This window comes from Sardina pilchardus, chromosome 14 (genome assembly GCF_963854185.1).
Source record: "Sardina pilchardus chromosome 14, fSarPil1.1, whole genome shotgun sequence".
NCBI lineage: Eukaryota > Metazoa > Chordata > Actinopteri > Clupeiformes > Clupeidae > Sardina > Sardina pilchardus.
Window position 1 is genome coordinate 19482471 of NC_085007.1, and position 23172 is coordinate 19505642.

The following is a 23172-nucleotide window of genomic DNA, read 5'->3' on the forward strand; positions in this document are numbered from 1 at the left end:
ACTCAGAGAGAGAGAGAGAGAGCGAGAGAGGTATCAGTATGGGTATATATCTCTCTCACACACACACACACACACACACACACAGAGAGAGAGGGGTGGTATGGGCTGGACATTGTATAGCCTCATAAAGGTCTGTGAGTGTGAGTATGAGCATTGCTTTTATGATTCTATTCAGTGTAAGACATAAGGATCATCCAGCCTGAGATGAAGTAAACATGTTAAATGTGAGGTGAGGATAGAACCAGAGGTAAATCCTTAACAATCTTTCAAATGAGCACAATAAAAGTGCACCCAGCATGGTGGCTTGATTATGGTATAGCAACACATGATATCACTTTTGCCCCAACACATCATAGGCCTTAAGATTCTGGCAACACATGATTTCACTTTTGTCCCAAAATGTAGGCCTTAGATTCTGGAATACCAAGCAAATTATTTTGGTGCCCCACGGAGAGGACTAAGAGGACTTTAAAGTCACTCTGGATGAACAAAGAATGAATGAACGTGTCAAATTTGGTGCAAATGATCAGATTTAACTAATGAATGAAAGAAAGTTTGTCCATCCATCACATATACAATAGGGCTAATTTTGCCCAGATCTCTGGAAAACAAGATGTCTTCTATTCTAACACACTATTAATCAGTAATTACATACATATCTTAATGACTCTATTGCACGACTCAATTGTGACCATGTTGAGAGAGTGATTTCTCTGGCCATCCCAGGTCAAACACTTCCAGTTAAAACAATTATGCCCCCTTTAGCTGTGTCTGCAATGTGTGCAAAAGGAATGACAGATTCATGACCCTTTCTTAGAAACACACTTCTAATAGTACACAAGTTTTCCTGCAGGACAAGTAGACGTCTTCTGCATTTTGTGTGCTATGCTCCAAGACACACTTATCCCCATTTTATTCAGTATCAACATGAAGCGCATCATTTAACTGATGACAAGCTATTATGTTTTGTATGCCACAAAAGTGACATGGTTCATAAACGTCTTATCTATCCGCCCACTGCATTGGAAACGTGAAGGATAAATACAGGTCTGCCAGTTTAAATACAGCATCCCGTGCCAGAACACATAATGATTCTGTGGTAAGACATGTGGCGTTACACCGGTGTAAATTATCTTCTCAAGTTGTAAACTCAATTGCTTTTGTAAGCTACTTAAAGCAAGGACTGGCAAAGATTTATTGATTGAATGACCATGCAACAGAAGACAAATAAGGATAACAATGATCTGTCTTGTTTTGTTTTTACTTGACATGGCCTTAAAAGTACACAGTCCTTTCTAAGTCAACCACAAAGCGTATTCTCAGAAATACAGAAGCATAGACTGACCGTAAGTAACTTCTTTCACCAGGTTGTCAGTAGAACACTTACTGTAAGGCCATACTGATCATACTGGTGGATCCAGTAAGACTGAACGATTTTGTTAGGCTCCAACCATCTTCTCAGACTACTTATCTACTCAAACCAACTCCGTACAAATACAACAAATATGTTTTTATTGACATTAACAGACTGTTCTGGTTTAATAACCATGTGTTTTAATGAAGAAAACAAAAATTGTCACAAAAACACTAAACAACCTGAATTATGATCCCGTCCATCATGATATCGCTGTAAAACTTAGTCTTATGATTTGAAATCACAGGAGCATCATTTTGGTAATAAGGAGTGCACATCTATAAACAAATGTACATCCATATCGTTACTTAAGAGTTATATTGTATTGAAATCCTCGACAAATCTGCAACGTTGTCCCTTTACTCCCCCACCCCCCTCAAGACATCTGGTTTGATAAAGTGGCAAAATAATGGTAGTGACATGAAGATACACCAACGGGACACCGCATAGGGAGCAACAAAGAAAACAATCATGTTTACAAACAGCAGGTCCACGAGGCAAACGCTTGTAACGCACAGGATGTACTTCAGTGCACTCCCTGTGCAGAACTACTGTGCTTCAATGAGACCTCAGCTCAGACCAGACAATGGAGTCCAAATGTTGATAAGTCACATGTCGCGCAGTGGGGGAGACTGCAGAGCCTGGTCCTCAGCCTCCCCCTTTAGATGTCAAAGTGTCCGTGTTGTGCGGCCCATTGCTACTCCGAAAATAAGATGGTGAAGGCCATTACGACACAGCAGACGGCCACGTAAGGACTCTTCCTCTCACCTGAAACAGTGACAAGCAGAGGCAAAGTCAAGGAGGGTGTTTCGATTGGATGGAGAATGGAGTCACAATTTCAACGGATCGTTCTTACCTATTCTCGCACATTTCCAGAAAATGCCCAGGAACCTGAGAAGGAAAAAAAAAAAAGAGTTGCAAGATTAGTCATGCTGGAAGGATAAAGAATACACATCCACCTTTCTCCAGTGACCAATAATACTGATGTAGAAAATGATGGAGAGTCAATATGGTGATGAATTGATAGTTAATCTGACCATTAACAGGCGCTGAACATGTACAAGAGCTCTTCGCTGATCAAACACTCAATGATACATTTCGCAAACAGATAGGATGGAGGATCATTTCTGAGACAACCATCATTTAATTTAAGAATCTGAAAAGCAGGGGTATTATCAGATGGGAACTGACTGAGAGGCTCAAACTTTTAATTGTATTTCCTTTCCCTTGAGCACAGCACAGAACAAAATCACAAAAGTGCATAAACAGCAGAGCAAGAGGATTAAGAATTAATGAAATTACATTCCCTCACAGTTAGATGAGATTTCATTTCAGCTCAGCAATTAAGGGATTGAGGTTTGAAAACGGTCATATCGCAAAACTGTACGACTGCAACTCATCTTACACTGGTCTACCTCTAAAACAGCCAAACAGTTAGTGGAACTGTGCATCTGACTTTCCAATTCAAACTAAAATAGTGACCACTTTCACTCTTCAATACCAGCATCCCACTAGCAGCAATGTTGGAGAGAGTGATCTAGTTTGTGTGTGTGTGTGTGTGTGTGTGTAGAAATCAGGGGTGAGAGAGTTTAAACGACTGATGTGCCTTTAAGGGCCAAAACAAGCCTACATGACTACAACGGCCATGATTGTGGCTGTAAAGACAGCCCCTTGAGGAGATACATTCTTTCTCCTGGTTGAAGAATTCTCCTTTGACAGAAACAACAAACAGCAGTGACAAAGTGGACCCCCAGACAATAACCTGAGGTTTCCTCTGGGAGGGCCGTGTGAGTGTTCCTCACTCAAGCGTGTCCATTTGTGAAACGTATCTCCTCATTAAAAACTAGTAAATTCTCAAACATCAGCAGCACACTTCTTCTCATACTGCTGGGCAATGTGTTACACACCTTGAGGGCTCTAAAGTCACACAAACTAAAAATGCTTTTAGTTCTAATTAGTTCAAAATATCTGAGAAATATTTTGATAGCAAATAAACATTGATTGTAACATAAGCTACTGTATGGTACAATTGATTGTACCATAAACATCTAAGGAGGATGTCCAATTCCACTGCAACTTACTGTACATCCTCAACATGTCAATTGTTGCCAAATTGACAGTGGTAAACACAATTTCCCACAAAGAAAGCTGGAAAAAACAGACTTTGAGGTGCTATCTCTATTACTTTCACGCCAAATGTGGATAATTTGTCTTGGAAAATGCATCTGTTTGTGGGGATCAGGCCACTGGCTGATAATAATCCCCTTCATTTCCTCGCCCTGCCATCTGACATCCAAACATGTGGCAAACATCTTGCTGTCTTTAGCCTCACAGAAACAGTGTCTTCGAAAAGGGGGGTTGTGTGTGTGTGTGTGTGTGTGTGTGTGTGTGTGTGTGTGTGTGTGTGTTGGGGGTAGCTGGGGACAGAGATCCAAAATATTAAATTAAATTCTGAACTAATATTGGACACTTTTGACCTAACAATATCAGTGACTGGCTGTATGATAATGAGTTACCAAGCTTTGACCCCAATAAATCTATCCAAAGTATAATGTAATTCATTGAGGTGTGCCACTTTGAATGATACATACCCAGTTTTGTTCTTATCTAGCAGACTCGGCGCTAAGGAACGGATGTATGCACATGTGCAAATTAGCAACAGGATAACCGTGAGGAGGCTCTGGAAGTTAAAAATGGCAGACTGCGGGAAAGAACAGAAGGTGATTGGAGATGATTAATATGGATTATACTTATCAAATATCCCAACACAACTTTGACTTAATGCACACATGATGCGTTCATACTTTTATTAGGAATAAATAACTACGTGTGTAAAACACTACCCAAAGTTCCATATACTTCATCATATCGTCGGAATCTGTCAATGCTGCTTGATCAACGCATCAGTTATATTAGAACTTCTTGTTCCAGCAAGGCAAGACAGTAACTTTATAACAAACAGCATCCAATGACTTCCAGACCACAATAAGTGGACCATCAGTGTTGTACCCCACATTGACGTTTGCAGTGCGGTACACGAATTCGCTGACCGAATTAAATGTTCTTATATTGCTGCCACATCATCCATCCAACACTACCCAACTCCTACGTTGGAACTAATGTCTGCTAGTCCTGTTGTAATTTAACGTTGAGCACTTACAGAGACTACTGTTTCCAGTGTTTGGTTAAGGTATGATACCTTGAAAATATACCAATCAACACTAGTTGTCAATTGAGTAATAAAGCTTTTATGCGAATAAGGCAAACTGTTCTACACTGAATGTGTGCTAAAGTAGTTAACGTTCGTGGAATTCAACCCAATTAACGTTAGCCATCTGTCGTTAGCTAGCTTAAGACATGTTGTTTGCTCGACATAAATATTCCTACAGCATCAAAACAACATAAAACTATTTCCGTGCCGTTATATTATGATCCAGTTTGTAACGGTGAAACACTTTTTCATGTAATAGAATGGGAAAGCTCCGATTTATGTTTGCCACAACAGCTGTCTTACCATTTCGCTTCTAGCCCAGACAGCCACCTCACACTTCCTGTGTTACTGTGGAAGTGACGTAGTAACATTTTAAAACAGCTACAGAAGCCGGGACGTTTCGCCCTTCCCACTTTTATGGGTAAGACATGGGGGGGATCCTGCGATTCTAACACAAAATATGTTATTAAAACGTCGGGGAATCTGTTCTATTGAAAGTCAGATTGCTGCTTGTTTAAGTCCTATGGTGCCAAGATGATAATTGACCATTTTAATGTTTTGTAAACTACTGGACGCTCGTGTGCAGTCGGTGTTGGTGTATCACAATGTGCGTTTGATGCTGGGTCTCAAACTCTGGTCTAGCTAGTATTAGTTTTCAGTTTAACTTTACGCATTTTAGAAAATGTTGTCGTAAATATAATAAAGGTGAATACGACATTACATAAACTGTAATTTGTAACTCTCTTACACGTATGCAACATGCAGCACTTGTCTGTTTCTAAAGTAAAGGTAGCGTTAGGCTAAGTGTGTTCAAAGTGAAATAGCCGAGATTTAAAGCGACTGCACACCATTATTGTCGATAAAACATTTGTATGTATCTCATAACAAAACATCCAGAAGTCTACTAATATAGTCTGTACTAAATTCATACGACTTAACTTCAACTATATCATCATGACTCATGAGAGGATTTCTATAGCATGAACGTTTTCTCTTCTGTTTGAAGAGAACTGTCTGATCTAGCTAGACATGCAAGATCCTTCCAATTTATCTACCAGAGATGTTCAGATAAATTAAGCTGTTGATACAAAATGTGGTTTTAGAGAGGACAGGTTTCAGATTAGCATTGCATGTTGGCGTAGTAGATGACTAGTGTGCAGTGTCGTTAAACAAGTTGCCTGTTAGCATGGACAGATCATAATCGCAAGAACAAGAAATTGACACAAACATGCAACCCATAGCTCATAGTATTGGTCCCTTACTCTCTTTCTCTGCAGTTATTGACAGACCTCCGTTTTATGGGCATGGGGTGTTCTTGCCTAGGTCTTATCAAAATCCTCTGTAAAGACCCTGCTCTCACACAATAGCCTACGTAATTGACATGTTCCATCAGAAGTAATCTCTATACTTTTGTAGACAAAGTCGGGTTTTTTTTATTATTATTATTAAAGCAATATCGAACTTTGATGGTGAAAGACAGCCCTTTCTCTTCAGGGCAAACCTACATGGGCTTGAATTTAGTATGCTGCATAATATTCTAGCATTCTGCACCCCAAGACCCAACCTTGATGTTCACTTCTCAGCCTGCTCCCACGACTTTATCTCTGTCTGTGACTGGACTTGTTCCCTGTTTAGAAAGTGACAAGGTCCCCCAACATGGCCGTTTGGGAAAGTTGTTTCAGCCCTGATCCCTTTCCCCTCTACAGCCTGTGGCTGGGGCGGTGGTGGGCTGCTAGCTGCTGCTTGTCTGCTCTCACAGGCTCATCAAACTGCCCTGCCTGACGGCAGAGTGTTGATAGTGGCAAGCTTTGCTCCCACACTTACAGCCAGAGCATTGTTTCCGGAGCATGATGGATGTGTGGGTCCTCAGCAGAGATAGTGCCCCTTACAAATGTGCCTTGTCCGAGTTGGAAAAGTTCTGTTGTGGTTGTGGTTGAGGTGTGCTTGATGAGTCAAGTTTAGTGGTCGCTATGAAATGTTGGTCAAGGAGGTTCATGGCCCATTTAGTATGTCTGACAGTATGTTGCCTAAACTTGTGCAGTCTGCAGAGTCCACTCATACCTGCACTGAGAGCATGGTATGCAGCTGACCAGAATTCCTGTCGTTGATGTCTTTGAAGTGCTCCCCATCCTAAGCCCCCTATGTTTGCTAGAACGTCTGTCATTACTGAGAGGGACATACTTTCTGTGCAGATGTTGCAGAGGCCGTAATGAATGGCTGGCCTATTTTAAAGAGGTGAAGGTTTAGTTCCTCTCCCTGTACGTGTGCTGTCACAATCTTTGCATAGAGTGACTGCTGTCCAGTGATTTACGCTGGCCCCTTGCTTGGTGTCATTGGAGAGTCAGCAAGTTGTTCACTGTTTAGTCTTCAGAGCAGGTGATAGCCAGGGTGATGAGGAGCCGTGTAGATGAACCAGATGTGTTGTTGATTTAAATAACTCTGTGTCAAGCTAATACCATGTTACTGTGTTGGATCCAGTTACAGAATGTTGCTGTCTTAGCCTAATCTTTGAAGAGAAAAGAAATGCAGTCTACCTGTTTGCATATCTTTTTGCTGATCAGACTGTTTTTTTGTCCGATGACTTGTTACCTTATAATTATGAACCACTTCATAGACCACAGTGACTTACATACATATAAACAGTAATTTCATTCATTTTGCTTAAATGTCATATATTTTCCACTCAATTTTGTTGAATTATTGAGCTACGCTAAATGTACTAGTTTTGTTTGTCTTGTCTTGCAGCTGCGTATGGTGATGGAAGTTAGTCTTCGTCAGATCACCGTTGCCTCTGAGCCCGAGCGCACATTCTTTCTCAAGGTCGAGTGGAGAGAGGACTTTGGGGCTGGATTTGTAATTCTGCTGTGCGATGGAACTTCTGCATGGACAGGAGAAGGTAATGGCCACAGATCTGTATGTCCTCCTTTCTGCCCCGGATTGGTTGTTATATACAGTAAAAGTCTAACATGCAGTATTTACATACGATACCCACTGACTCTTATCAGTAACAACAGGCCTGAAGTGGAGGCTGAGTGGGAGGATAGCACAAGTTGATACTTGAAACTCTCATGGAGAATGAAGCGGCCCTAGATTTTAAACAAAGTGCAAATATAGTGATATTCAGGATATTCTCAACATAAATAAAACATTATATTTAAAGAAAAGTAATAATTGATATCAAACAGGTACAAAAAAATAAAGTAATATCCTAAATGTCACTCTGTCTCTCAGGATATTATAGAAAATCAATGAGAATGCTGTACAAACTTAGTGGTTCAGTCATCCTGAGAGAATGTTTGCCTACAGTGTTTGGGCTGGCTGTGAATTATTATCATTATTTCAAACCGACAAGCTTAATCCATAGATCCATACTCCCTGGGTCCCCGATATCCCAATCAAATAAAGATTAACTTGGTTGTTTGCTATGTTAATATTATAATGTTCATATAAGGTTGATAATATAATGTTAATGTTAGGTTGAAATGAATGTTGCTCTGTTGATCTGTGACCCAGCATTTTCAAGTCTTCTTACAGATGTCCCATAATGGTTTATGAGACTCAGCAGTTTTCCTGTAGATTTACTCAGTCTTAGTTCAACTCTTCAGTTTGTTGTCATGTGGGAACAGAAGGTTCTGTACCTGTGTGAGGCCATGTGCTCTCTGTTATGTGCAGTAACCTGGTCTTCAGTTTTGGCCCTCTGCCCTCCCATCACTGCCGCCGCTGTCTGAGAAGAACCAGTATAATGACATGTGCTGAGTACAATTCCTCACAATGCTGATGTTATTAGTCAGAAGTTTTGAAGTACTGTATCTTACCTGACTCACCTGAGCACAGCTGCTTTTCCAGATTTCAAAATATCCCTGATGGCTCCAGACTAGATCCATTGAAGAGAGGGAAGGGTACATTAGAAATATTATGTGGATCTGGCCTTTCCTCGGATTTTTGAGAATATCACACCTATGGTCGGCTTACTGTTTATTGTTTATAGGATCCCCTTTAGCTGGGGTATAGTCCCAGCTATTCTTCCTGGGGTCCTACAATACAGGCAGATAACAATAAGTTGAACATTCAGTACATCAGACTAACAAACTAACAAACCTCAGATTCACAAGACTGTTGGCCTTAGGTACAGTAAATCGCCCCGCAGCTGTATACCTTGTGTTATGAGTATGGGTATTAGGGTATGCTTTATTAGAAAAAGGTTTTTTATTATTATTAGGAATTGACGCTACTGCACATTTTTTTTCACTATCTGGTCAATTTCTGATCACGTTGTCTGATCAGATTTCCATGCACATCTTAGTATGCCATTTAGTCTGGCTGATATACAGTACTGTGTTACTCACTGGTAGGATATTTACCCACATGTGTGTGCCATTCTACAAGCATGTTAGTTTAATTACTCCAGGTCAAATACACTGAGGGCACATAAGGCTCTGTATTATTGGACCATCCATCCTGCTTTATCTGAATGGTTTTGATTCGATTATCTCCCTGTCACAATATAGGTTACATATCCTGCATACAGCGCTGACATTATAGAATAGAGTAGGTCTTTATTGTCCTTGTTATAGGTACAACGAAATTTAAAGCGCTTTCCCGTCATTGCAAAAAAAAAGAATCCTAAAATAGCATTAGCAGTATACATAAACACACACTGTGATACATACCCAGTCATTGCATAAAAAACAGTGTACACACAGTTATTGTCTATCATCTACATCAGAGTTTTTCAAAAGTTGGTGGCTTGACGCATGCTCAGGGGTGCAGTTATGGCCTATCCAACATATCACAAGGTTAAATAAAATGGTATGGAAGTACACATCACGCACAAGGGAGGTTGAGAGTAAAAAGTAAAAAGAATAGGGGTGCCATGGATGGAGAGAGATATGTTTAGGGATGCCGTGAGCCAGAAAAGTTTGGGAACCATTGATCTACTACATACATGCATACTTTCTGTCATTGCACTGGTCCATTTCTCAACAGATTTCATATTGCACCTTATTTCTTTGCAGCATTGAGGGTGGTTATTGCGCCTGGATAAAAGTATATTTGTCCTTGCGTTGATTGATGTGTATCGTCTGTCCAATGGCACCAGTTCAAATAGGGAGTGACCAGGATGGTGGGTGTCTTTTATTTGGGGCGTTTTTGACACCGCGAGAACGGCGTAGTTCTTCCAGTGTGGGGAGAGGGCAGCCGACGATCTTTTGGACGGTGTTGATAAAGCTCTCTGGAGCGCGTTCCTCTTAGCCGCTGTGCAGCTGGTCCTGTGTTCTCATTGAGTTCAAATGTCATTTTGAGATGCGAAAGCGCATTACGTGTCTGTATGCTCTCATGTATGTATACCCCAGTCACTGACTGTGTCTGTGCCTTGCCCAGTCTCGGAGGACGAGGTGTCCCGCGAGGCCCAGGAGATGGAGATGGCGAGGGAGCGGTATGTGGATGACCTCCAGGTGGCTCTGACCGGCGAGGGCCCGGCGGCCCTGGACTACGCCTTCCACCTGACAGCTGAGCGGGGCCAGGGCCGCGGAAGTGCCGGGGGACTCCACCTGTCTTACGAGAAGGTGCAGAAAGACATCTCGGTGAGTACAGGGGCACCCCCCTCCTCTCTCTCTCTCTCTCTCTTTTTTTTTTCTCTTTCTCTCTTTCTCTCTCTCTCTCCATCTGTCCCTTTTTCCCCCCACGCTGGCTTCACTCACCCCATCACAATGATGTCATTCTCTGGGACTGATCATAATGTTGACGTTCTGGTAAACACTCCCATGTAGATCTGATGCGTGTGTCAAACAGAACTGCTTTCAAGTCGTCGATCAGAGAGTAATAATCATTTGGCCATCTGCCTCCTTAAAGATGCAGTCCACAATTTACTGACTTTAACAAAAAAAAAAAGTGACGAGGATCACAGTCTTCATCTTTAACTATTTGTTGTCATATTGTCATGCAGTCAATTGTATCAAGAGTGTACAGACTAAACAGAAATGTATTCATTTCTCTTTGATGGGCTACTGCAGATAAACAGCTCCCTGAGTGACCGGCGGTTGTGAATGTTTCCCATTACCTCATAATGTATCAGCTCCTTTATTCAGTTTTGCTTTGGGTCTTAAGGCGCTACTAAAGCTAGCCTCTGGGAGTCGTTATTTTAGGAGAGCTGCTGACGGAGGTTAGGCGGCTGTCCTTTGGATGGGATGGAAGCTTTGGGGTTGTCCCCTCGCTCAGCACGTGTATTTACACAGGCTGTGCGTCAATCTGTTGCGTATTGTTAACAAATCTGTCGCAAACCTGTACTGCACACCAACAAAGTCTTCTCTTGCTGAATACATGAGGGTTAGTAACAGGACGTTATAGTTGTTGTCTCGAGCCGAACACCTGCCTAATTAATGTGGTTTTTTTTATGGAGTTTTAAAAAGAAATGATGACCTCGTTAAAAACACTTGATGTGTCTTTTGCAATCTGGTCCAAATTAGGTTTTGTGGTGATGAGTGTTGTTTATCAGTGGATTTAAAAAAAAGACTGAAATTGATTGTGTGCCAATTAAAGGCCCAAAATGTAATGTCACATTTTCCCAGTTAATTTTTCGAATGTCCAGCTAGGTTCCTAAAAGGACTTGGATGAATGGTGTCATGGACGTTTATTATTCCACTTACTATCTATTTGTCAGCTCAGCTGCATGAAAATCATTGCAACATTTCCTCTTTCAGAACTTATCCCAAGAGTTGTGTATCTGTCTGTGTTAGGCTGAGTGTTCTACAGTCATGGCTCTACCATAGAGATGTACAAACCTTGATCTCTCCTTTCTAGTCTTTTCCAAGTACTCTTTGAACATGCTGACATGTGGATGCCGGTATCCTTATGCACCGTAAATGTCCGTAGCATGTGTGGTCCCTTAGGAAGAGTTGTTTTGAGAAAGACAGGGAGAGAGACGGAGAAGAGAAGAGAAGAGGCTCAATTTCTCTCCGACCTGCTCTCTGAGGCTCTGCCAACAGAGGGAAAGTGTTTTGGAAATCTACATGTTGGCCCTATTGTGATCAAGGGCAATTCCCTATACAAGTGAGTTGTGTGTAAGTGTGTGTTGTCTACCAGGAACGCTTGAAAAAAGATCGCTTTCTAGAGTGTTTGTGAATGAATCTTCCTTCCTGGCTGTTCCTCAGTCGACTCTCAGTCTCATCTACGTTGCCACTGTTGATTGATGCTCCACCATAATAAATGGACCATGAATGGCCCGCGGAGCCCCTGATGGCCTTAAGTCACACAAGGAGCTCGGGGGGGGGCTGAGTCTTCTCGAGAGGGAGAGGACGCCTCAGACGACGTCTCAGTGACACAGGCGCTAACCTTCCCCATAAAGCCCGGGCCGAAGTGTCAGACACACTGCTAAGCCAAACAATCCCGTGCTGGGAGAGAGAGGGAGAGAGAGAGAGAGAGAGAGAGAAAGAGGAGGGGGAGAGATGGAGAGTGCCTGGCCTGTTCTACTGGCGCAGGGCCCATTATGTTCCTCACACCTTCATTCCGCAAAGACACAGCTGTGACCAATCACCCCCTCGCCTCCCGTTCTCCCTTTCCTCTTCCCACTACCGGTCCAGCACCTGATCCACCCACTACACGGCCTGGATATAAATATTATTGTGTGGGATCACAACTGATGACCCTCCCAAGTGCTTGGTTAGGTCTGCACAGTAGCAAAGCATGGCGGAGAATCAGTGATTCAGGGCCAGTGTAGGGGGGAAAGGCTGAGTGAAGGAAAAACGGATCTGACATGTTAAAGATGGAGCGTGTCGTTTTTTCTTGTTGTTGTGAAAAACAAAGAATGCCTCCACGGCTAGCTCACAACAGCCTAGTTTTAAAGGTATAATAAAAGACACCGTTCCTCAGTATTCCCATGCACTCTGTGGGCCCCATTTTAATGGTGCTGAGTGCTGTAGGCTATTGCAAGTGCAACCTCTTAAGTGCAACATCAGTTAGTGGGGCACAAGGAGAATTGCTTTTCCTATGTGTGTAGTGGCACGGAGTCTGTTGATTGAAGAAGAACATACATGTAAGCAAAATATGACTAAGAGAGTGCTGTGAAAAAATGGTGTCCACCATGCCAATTAATTATTGATTAGATTAATTCATTATTATTATTAATTGAATACAAACATTATGATTCTGTTTATCACAACAGACGCGATGAGTAAGATGAGAGTACTGTAGATGTTATTGCATAAATCAGATTGTTGGGACTTAAAGCTCACAAATAGACATAATATAGGGAAACACACCACATTGGTATTTTAGGATATATTTTGACAACGGAAACTTGACAACAGCAACTTCATCATATGATGATAAAGACTTGCGAAAGCTGCATTTTGTCCTATTTTTCCTTTGTACTGACAAGAACATCTGGTTGAAATATAGCCTAGTAGTACAGACCATTACACGATTGCAGGCAACCCACTTGCGAGCTTGCCAGTGCATTGAAGCATTTAGGCTGCAATATTAGCAGAAGGAACCTTTCCCTAGAGGAAGGAAGGTCTTTGATCATGTGAAATAAACACATTAGCTTCTCATGAAATATCACACCTGAGTTATGTTTTTAGCAGTTGTTGTTAACTTGATTGTTAATATTATCAGTCAAGTTCAAAAGATGGACAGTTACCTGTTTGACATCAGGGGTGTTATTTCTGTGCAGTTTGGTAGTGTAACCTTCCTCAGTGGCTATAATTATGCTTTAGCTTATAAGCCTGATGGCTATAATGTATTCCTGTTCTTGTTTTACAGTCAGCTGCCCATTCATTTTGTAGCCTAGTGAGTAGCCAAGCTATACCATTATATGCTCACAGACATGATTATGTGCAGAAAACAGTAGTGTTTTTAGGATAGTGTTCAATTGCTGCACTGCTGGGAAGAAGATGGCTTTATAGGCGAGATGACTGTGTTGTCCAATCACATTCTCCACTGGTCTTTCATTGCGTAAATTTATCTCTTCTCCTCGGAGGCCTGCTGCAGATTCTCGGCAGCCTGTTGCATAACATCCTCACTCTCACTGATGCGGGCCCGAACTTTTGCTCAGTTGCTAATTTATAATGGCCCGTTGGCGCCGTTTGCTGTCCATTTTTTTTTTCCTCAGCTCCACCCAAAAGCCATGACCGTTGACGGTTCGGGGGATTTCTGTGTTTCCTCTCTCTCTCTCTCTCTCTCTCTGCGTTCTCCATCGTCCAACCACAGCTGAATACCAGAGCGTCGGGGCGGGCGTGGAGGGCGAAGTGCTCGCTGATGGATGCATCCTGTCCCTGTGCTGTCTGCCCTAAATCTGGAGCCGTCCCTATAATAAAGCCGCCAGCTGCCCATTCCCATTGTCACCTCCTCTGGCTCCCGATTGGCAGATTGGCACGGCTTTGGTGAATCGTTGGTCTCCGCTGACTGACAAATGGCCAGACGGGGCAGCAGTTGACCTCGTTTGACCGTCAGCTTTTGGCGTCCATCCATCTATACACCCATCCCGTCCGTCCAAACCATTGTCTGTGTTTATTTGTGGTTTTGATCTGAAACGGTTTCCAGACCGACGAGTCCGTGCCCATCACTGGGGCGTGTGAAAACGTCAAATATGCACACTCATGCAAATTGTGCACGCGCCGCAAGAATCAAGATGAACCTGTGCTGCTCTGAACTCGAGCCTCGCTCGCTCGCCCGCTCGCTCATAACGAGCCAGTCGGTCTGCTGCATATGATGACCAGGGTCACTGAGTGAGGTCGTCTGAAAGGAGGTGATTCAGGCCCCGTCCTCGAAGAAGCCAGCGAAGTGGCGAAAAACGGCAGAGAAAGAGAGGGGGGGGGGGGGGGGGTGGCAAAGCAGCACAGGACGGGCCGGCCCGCGCCGGGGACTGGGGACCGGTTGTCAGGCCGATCGGCTTTCACATGGCAGGGAACCGTCTGAGACAGGAAGGGTTATCGTTGTCGCGGCGGGGTGGGCCAGCGGGGGTCCTCTAAAGAGCGCGCCAGTAAGCTCCAGGCCGCTTTGATCACCGCTGTGTGGCCACTCTTTCACGGAGCTTTACATAAGTTTATGCACTCCTGCGAGCGAGCGAGCGCCCCGAGCCCTTTTCCCGTCTGCGCTTCAAAAGGAGTGGGCCGGGGACACGTACTGTAGATGTCCTAGACGGCCGTGTTTTTTTTCCACCCTAGTCTCTTCTAGTGGCCTATTGCGGCTTGTATCTGGTCGTGTTAAATGTGTTAGTGGCCGACCTGACCATATTCTCCTTTTTCGTGCAGCTATGCATGGTAATGATCATGGATAAATGTTTAATGCTGACTGTGGTTGCGCTATGTCCAACATTTTATTCCAATCCTAACAAAGAAGTTCCTTTGTGCAAATGGCATCATTTGATATCATTTATATGTCATTGCGTTGTTATAAACTGAGCTTGCGGTTCTCACCAGCTCCTTAGTTTTGTTGGTCTGTCAGATAGATCTCACAGCCAGGATTTCTTTTCCACTAAAAATACACAGGCTGTCCAGAAGGCCACGCTTTGAGATTAAACAGTATAGTTTACATTCAAGGTATCCCTAGCCGTTAGATATAACGAGTGATAAATAGCAGCAGCGCCACATTGGAGCCTGTTGTTATTTTGCCATTTCCCTGAAGAGCTATTGCCGTGTTAAAAAGGGTGATTGCAGAAGGTGACTTTTTAAAGATGGCGTGTTAGCCCTCCCCCTGCCTTTCTGTCCCTGCACCATCCAGTCCTCTTGGCTCTTTTCGAAGTAATGTAATCCACAGTCCTTTTTTAAAAACCTCCCGAATCCTCATGCGTCCAAGCTAAATTGCGCTATGGCACAGCATCTCTCGCAGGACCTGCTCAATGTGAAGCTCTCTGGACTAAGGTCTGTGCAGGCCACAACACATGTTTTGCGTTACTACAGCAAGACACGGGAATACACTGGAAGGGCATGTAAAAGGGAAGTTGTAACAAACTTTCAATTTCATAGAAGTGTGGGATAACTATTTTCTGTTTTCATTCTGTATATCCAGTCAGTCAGTTTGTAGGCGTAGCACACTTTCAATTTCACACAGTGTTATCATCAGTTTCATTTTGTATTTTCCACTGAGTGTTTCCTATAATGACATAGTTTTCTTTGTTGCGAAACTTTTGCTATTATCTGATGATGAAGTGCATGAACAGTAGCTGCTGAACTAACCCTTTTCCTGTTGGTGGCTGGATAGCTTCATTCATACTGTGCACCTGTTCTGTGCTTTCATAGGAACTGGAGGGAGTTAAAGACAAATGCAGCCAATTTCTCCCCCAAGCAGGGACTTGATAACTCCTAGGCCCTGGTCCAGTTGTAAGGGGGCAGCTAAGGTTATGCTCTTGACTGAAAAAAAAACCCCATTCACCACGGCTGTAATACGGGATTGTCATGGTTGTCATGAGATGTGTGGTTCAAATGTTTGCCCTCCCTAGTTTACGCAGAAAGTGTTTATGATTATGCTGATGTCTTTAAGCCTTTGCAGCTGTGTGGAGCGTTTCGTAAAGCCTCAGGACAAACAGCACGGGCTGGCAACCATGAAGCCCCCCTTTGAGCTCCATCTTCAGCTTTCACCACCTCATTCACTTTTGCCCATTTTTCCTTCCTGATGTTGTTTTCCCCCCTATGATACTTTTGCTCCCCCTCACCCTAGCTGCAGTGTAGAGTCGATGAAATGCATTAGGACGTACATTATCGTTGACATAAAGGCATGATATGCCATAGATGGCATTATTTTAGAATCAGCTTGTCTACCAAATCACTCTTAAATGTGTGCACATCGTAGACAAATCCGTCTGTTATGGAAATAATGTGGGATTGCATAATGCTGCCTTCTTACTTTGGATACATACAATATGAGTGTAGAATCTCTCAGAGTATTGAACATAGCAAGCATAGTGGATAATGATCATAGAGGGGAAACCCCTTCTGACCCTTACTATTTTTGCATCTTAAAAAATCTAACAGTACTTAAGTAGCTCAGTGAGGCTCTACACGTAATTTCCCAACTATTAGCTGCAGCTTATAAATTGATTTTGCAAAATTTCTTTAGCTATGAGGTTAATACAGGGGGGCAGTTAATATGGTATTAATAAGGATTTGTTTCTTTTAACTTGCATAAAACACTGTCCTGCGGCTATACGTAATGCGGCTAATACACAGGAAATTACTGTATCAATTCATTAATATGGAGGCAGCTGTGGTCTACTGGTTAATTATCAGACTTGTGACTGAAGGGTGGATGGATGGTTCAATCCTTGACTGGTAGAATAATTGAGGGGGTGTACTGAGTGTGTGTGATTAAAATGCGGATAAATAATTTCCTTTGGAATCAATGATAGTTTCTATCTATCAATCTATCTATTGATCTATCTATCTATCTGCCTATCTGATAACTTTACAGAGTTTTTGTCTATATACCTATGATGACATAAAAGATGCTGCTGTATCCCCCACCGTGTGGAATGGAGCCACAAAGAAATGAGTATTAACAAGAGAATGTGCAGCCATGTGTTGAGCATTTACAGACCAGCACTTGTGTCTTTGTTTCATTAGTGTGAAAGGTCTTTCCGCAGGGGGAAGATTACAGGTCCAGCTCATTTCTTTCTCTCTCTCTCTCTCTCTCTCTCTCTCTCTCTCTCTCTCTCTCTCTCTCTCTCTCTCTCTCTCTCTCTCTCTCTTTCTCCTCCGGCCTGCTGATCTGACTGCGGCTATTACAATACAGCCCCTGCCTCCCGAGACAGTTACCTCTCTGTGCGCGCTGGGCCCTTGAAGAGTGGCCTCTAAAAAAAGTCCTGAGCAAATGGTCAGGTTCAAGTTTGCTAAAGCAGGTGTTTGGCCTGCTGGGGCAGCTCGGCTTTGCTGAATAACTGAAAAGTATTGACATGAAGTGTTTGAAGACGGCAGGTTTATTATAGCTGAGGACTCAACCCCACTGTAACCCTGTGAAGATTTAGGAACACTCTGACTTCTGGTTCCCCAAACAGTTATTAGAGCTCACTGACATTTCAGACAGGTGGACTGTCAAGAGGGGCCAGTCATGCAGAGTCAGCACACACAGGCACGTGGACACACACACACACACAGGCATGTAGACACACACACACACACACACACACACACACACACACACACACATATATATACGCAGAGTGAGACACACAGACACAAACACATGGATGGACAAACACATGCGCGCGCGCACACACACACACACACACACACACACACACACACACACACACACACACACACACACAAACACAAACACAAACACATGGGTGGACAAACACACACACACACACACACACACACACACACACACACACACACACACTCACACACACACACTCATACACAGATACATGGACAAAGACACATGCACACACGCGCACATGGACACTCAATCACACACTCAATTGCACCCGAATTGTGTTTGAAGGCATCTTTAATGGTCTTTTTACTAGTTCATCCCATGTGAATTTTCTTGTTGCTTCGGTTGATCACACGCATTTTAGAGAAGAAGGAACTTGTTTGAGTTGTTCCCTTGACTCTTTGATATGGGAATAATGACTATCAGGCTTGCTTTCGTGTAAGGAGTGCCCTGCAGAAAGACTCGCGTTGCTCAACGGCCTTGTTCCCCTCTCTGTTAATTGTTTAGTGTTTGCATGTGTTGGCACTCGCCAGGCCTTTCCAAAAAGACATGTGGGAGCATTACTGCTGGACGTGTTTGGAGTATCGGAGGCCTAAATGTCCCAAAACACGAGGCCTTGAGTTTAGACAGCACCTACAGTGCAAGGGACATGTGGATACGTTTACACCAGAGTCATGAAGAAATAAATGGGTTTTCAGTGCAATGCCACCGTTTACGCTGCCCCAAAAAAATAATTTTTGATTTCGACTAATAAGAGCCCTCTCTCAGCGTTCAATGTCTGCTGTGTCTCAAACGCAAATACACAGTGACACTTTTGGAAGCTGAAGCGCTCAGGTGGCTTCTCCAAACTCATTCGCTTTTCTGAGCCGTGACGAGGCGTTTGGTGCCTGGGCATGAAAGTTGGGTTTGGTTGCCAGAAGGGACGTGATGCGAGACCGCCTGAGACCGCGTGGCCTTCATCCTCAGGTGACCGGTGTGTTTTGGACAGCTCCGGGGGTCGGCTGCTGGGGGCCGGCTGTTGGGGGCCGAGCGCGGCATCAGCAGCACACCCCATGCCACCGAGAGCAGCAGCCCTCCGGGAGCCACCCAAGCCGTGTCTCCCAGCTCTCTCTCTCTCTCTTTCTTTCTCTCTCTTTCTCTTTCTCTCTCTCTCTCGCTGCTCGCTGGGGGTGCCCTGCTGACGTCTCCCTCTCTCTCTCTCTCTCTCTCTCTCTCTCTCTCTCGCTACTTGCTGGGGGTACCCTTCTGACGTGCGTGTGCTGCTGGGGGGGGGAGTCACTCGGTCCCGGGGCTGATTGATTACAGAAATGTGACCATCCTTAATGCTTTCCAGGCCGCGTGCCGAAACAATGCTCTCTCTGTCGGGGTGGTCTGTGCCAGTGTCACTGTCGGTCACTGGTAGGCGGAGGGCACCGTGGCACATTTCCTCTTTTTGCTGTCGTCAGGAAGTTTCTTTGTTTCTAAGGGTGTCCCCCTTGACTACCACCCAGGGAGAACCCTGACTACCCTGCCCACTGCAATAGGCCGTTTCGAAAGAAAGAGGAACTCAGAGGTTGCACTGCAATGGCAGTTGTGCAAACTAGTTTTGCGTTGAACAGATTTTATGCAGAAATGGTTGCATTTTGACTCCAGTGCGTCATGCAGCTATGTTAAGCTGGGAGTTGGTGACCATCCTAGCCTCCTGCAGGGGGCATGATCTTGATGGAGGGGGGGGAACGCTGATAGACACATTGCTTCCATGATGGGACACACCTGATTGGCAATGATGTGCAGGCATCCTGTAGCCTTGACTGGGCAATCGTAAATTTTATATATCATTTGCAGTGGCTCTTTGGTTTTGCATTGAGTTTATGAAATTGTTCAATGAAATTGTTCAGCATTCAAGTCATGACCAGACTTATTGTCCTTTGAAGAGGAAACTGCCCTTTAAAACAATGGCACCTTATAACTTGTAGTCATGATATTAAGCGTCATCATTTTCCCTTTAAATTTTTCTTTCAGTAGAATGCCTTTCACTGGAGTTGATTTATTGCTTTATGTGATGACGGCTCCGTTCAAATCCTGTCCAGTCTGTCAGTCCAATATTACATTTCATGGAAACCCAGGCTCCAAAGCATTATGTGCACGCAACGTTCTGCTGAAAGTAGGATGGAAATCGGCGCCTCGGGCCAACCCCACAGCACGTGTAATGGAGGGCCATTAACTCCGAGTCCAGCTGACGTTCAGTCACATTGGTCAGCAGTAGCGTTCTCGTCCAACATAATGAGGCGGATTTTGTGTGAAAGTGTCCATTAGCGATATTAGTCATAGGAAATTAACTAATGTTTGGCTGCGGTGGAGAGTCCCGAGAGGCCTGGTCACCCTAAACGCGTGTGTGTGTGTCTCATGGGGGTTGGCAGTGGCCTCTGGAGGTTTGAGTCACTTCCCCATCCCTGTGTGTTCCTACTCTCCCTGGTGTGGAACGGGAGCTGCCATGCTGCTGTGGACACGCTGTGGACAGTGTGACAGTGTGACAGGACACCAGCAGTGTTCCATAGTACAGCGCTGTAGAGTGGACACTCCCAGGTGAACTTGAAATGAGTTTGAAGTGCGGATGGATGACCATCATATAGCCAAGAAGACTTTATTTTTTAGGTCTGCTGAGCCGAGTACATCCTTTTTGTGCGCTGAGAAGTTTATTAATCAGTTTAGTAAAAATAAACAGTGGCGACAGTGGTGGATATGGCGCCCCTTTAGTTCTGACTTCTGACTGAGCCAAGAACTGACGCAATGTGGTGAAATGCTTGCATCACGTGTATGTGGTCTTACAGGGGCGCTACACCAGGTGCGTAACTGAAGCGCTCCGTTCGCGACGCGTTAAATCAATTTTTAGAAGACTGGTCTATTTTTTTTTTTTTTTTTTTAAATGTGCGCACCACTGTCACATCTAGTGTAGCTACTTCCATTGATTATAGGTAAGGGATAACGGCCGACGAGGTGACCGGTTCGATGGAAATAATGGCTAGGTGGAGGTCTAGAACTCCGGCGACCTGCGAAGCACGGAGACGGAGTTACAGTACCTCCGCCGTGCCATTATTTCCATCGAACTGGTCGACCTCGAAGGCCGTTATCCCGCTTATCTCCCGTTTGTATTCATAACCTGTATATTTAGAACATAGTTTTATTCCACCGTTGCGTCCGTTAACATCGCTAAAACTGTCTTGACTGTGGGACTACTTTCCGCCACATATCAACTTTCTACTTGCAGGACAAAACTGCCGTTACTAGTTCTATATGGATGGTTGCTATGGCCAAAGGCCAGTCGTTAGTTCTAAATGGCTGGTTGCTACGGCCAAAAGCCAGTCGTTAGTTCTATCTCTCCCGTTGTCAAGCGGGCATATCCCAGGATTCTGATTAACTTTAACTTTGAAAGATCGCTACTTTTATAGCCTACATGGCATCCAACTAGCTACAATCCACCTCCGTCATATGCTACAATGTTTCTATGGTTCTGCACGTCTGTATTTCAGCCTGGATGCAACGTGACAGTTCATTTAAACTTTGCAACGAGTTTGGCGAATTAATATTCAAGTGTGATACGGGAACTACTTCAAAGGTAGCAGGTTATACGAAGTTAATGGCCACCCCATCAGCCAATCAGAGAAGAGAATTCCATTGTTGAGGGAGATAATGATTGTTAACTGCTGCAGCGTACGTTTCGCGAGCAGAACGCCTCAGTTACGTGACGGATGTAGCTCCCCTGTTAGTGTGTTGCTTTATTGGAAGGCTTTGTGATAGAATATTCCCACGGCTTCAGCCCTCGTCTGTGTCGGCAGACATCCGCCTCCATGTTTTGTGTGCGACTCCATGACACCCGCCGCATAGCGTCGTCCTTATCGTGACCCCCTCTCCAGTCCAGAGTGGCCGGGCCGCTCCTGTGCGAGAATGTCCGTCTCTCCTTATCCTCGGCGCGGGTCATCTATTTGCGGATCGGGGGGGAGCCGATCGCTGGCAGCTGAAGTGTCTTGTCGGAGGCCAGCTCGCGGATCACAGCGGCCTCTCCTGCCTTATCTTTCTCTCTCTCTCTCGAGTGGCCGAGGCCTTGGCACGGCTTGTGAAGAGTCTGGGCCGGCGTGGCGTGGCGTGGCGTGGCGTGGCTCTGGCTCCAGGTCCAAAGGCGAGGCGCTACTTGAAACTCGGGGGGGACGGCCAGCCGCCGCTGGCACTCCCAGGGCTGGACGCAGAGGCAGAGGCCCGCGCGGAGTCGGGGGCTCGAGTGCCTCGTGTCTGGCCCAGCAGGTGTCAGGTCCAGGTGCACGGATGAATAGGGGTGTTTTTGTCTACCTCTGTTTCACACTTTTTCCACTCTCCTTTTTATGTCCTTTTTGCCCCCTCCTCCCCCCACACTCCATATTCCATGTTTCTCTTTGATTTTATCTTTATTTTTTTATTTTGTTTCATTTTTATCCTCTCACTCTCTCTCTGCCCTTTTGCTCCTTTTAACCCCCCCCCCCACCCCCTCATCCCTCTCTTCATCCATTGCTCTTTCCCTCTCTCCATCCATTTCTCCCTCTCTCTCTCCCTCTCTCTGAATCACCCACTCTCTCTCTCTCTTGTGTTGTCTCAGTTCAGGTTGGGGGCGGTGGAGCTGACGGCGGTGCCGGAGCCGGCGGCGGTGGTCAGGGCTCTCATCGCCCACGGGCTGGAGCGCGGCGGCCGGCTGCACGCCAGGAACCAGCGGCTGCAGCAGGAGAACGACAAGCTGAGGCGCGAGCAGCAGCGCATCACCGCAGAGTAGGTCTCCCCCAACACCCCGGGGCGGCGGTGGCTCAGGAGGTAGAGGAGTCGTCCAGTAACTGGAAGGTTGCTGGTTCGAGCCCGACTCCTCCTGACCTTGTCGAAGTGTCCTTGAGCAAGACATCTCACCCCAGTGCTCCCGATGAGGAGGTCGGCACCTTGCATGGCAGCCTCCGCCATTGGTGTGTTATTGGGTGAATGTGAGGCATGATATGTAAAGCGCTTTGGGTGCTCTCAGAAGCCGATAAAAGCGCTATATAAATGCAGTCCATTTACCATTTACCACCCCTCCGCTCCACAGCCCACCACTCCCACACCGGTCTCTGTCCTTACCCCTGCTGACCGCTCCCATAGGGAGACCGCACCACAGGCCTACATATTAAGGTTTTGCGCCCACGTCATAATGTCATGTGATCGTTTGTTTACGACTGGAGTGGTAGTCAGAGAAATAAAAGTATACAGACTTTTATATTTACATGTATTGACGCTTGTATCCAAAGCGACTTACAGCAGTAGAATAACATTTAAGCTGCAGTTTTCTAGACAGACTTATGTCGTATTAGTCATTCTCTGAACAGATAAACAGGTTCACTACCACCAGCATCAACTCATACACTTT

At 44.7% G+C, this 23172-nt stretch overlaps 2 protein-coding genes across 3 annotated transcripts in view; one reads left to right on the top strand and one right to left on the bottom strand.

Moving 5' to 3' along the window:
- Positions 1–1495: 1495 nt before the first annotated feature.
- Positions 1496–4986, bottom strand: tmem167a (transmembrane protein 167A). Its single transcript, XM_062553852.1, has 4 exons — positions 4929–4986; positions 4006–4115; positions 2271–2305; positions 1496–2182 (listed from the first exon to the last, which is right to left on the bottom strand). The coding sequence occupies exons 1-4, from the start codon at positions 4929–4931 to the stop codon at positions 2112–2114; spliced, it is 219 nt and encodes a 72-aa protein (XP_062409836.1). The 5' UTR covers positions 4932–4986; the 3' UTR covers positions 1496–2111.
- xrcc4 (X-ray repair complementing defective repair in Chinese hamster cells 4) overlaps positions 4949–23172 on the top strand; it is a 34126-nt gene continuing 15902 nt past the window's right edge. The window contains exons 1-4 of one of the 2 annotated variants that reach the window (XM_062553851.1): positions 4949–5046; positions 7371–7521; positions 10005–10207; positions 22384–22550. In XM_062553851.1, coding sequence (XP_062409835.1) covers positions 7377–7521; positions 10005–10207; positions 22384–22550 — 515 coding nt within the window. In that variant the 5' untranslated portion in view covers positions 4949–5046; positions 7371–7376. Of the gene's footprint in view, positions 5047–5163; positions 5233–7370; positions 7522–10004; positions 10208–22383; positions 22551–23172 lie in introns of those variants that run through there. The other variant, XM_062553850.1, reaches the window with a different exon arrangement.

Excerpts from the sequence above, each read along its gene's own strand:
- tmem167a (XM_062553852.1), bottom strand. Across the intron at positions 2,306-4,005 it reads CTAGATAAGAACAAAACTGG|GTTCCTGGGCATTTTCTGGA; the intron begins GTATGTATCATT and ends TTTCCTTCTCAG. Across the intron at positions 2,183-2,270 it reads CTGGAAATGTGCGAGAATAG|GTGAGAGGAAGAGTCCTTAC; the intron begins GTAAGAACGATC and ends TCACTGTTTCAG.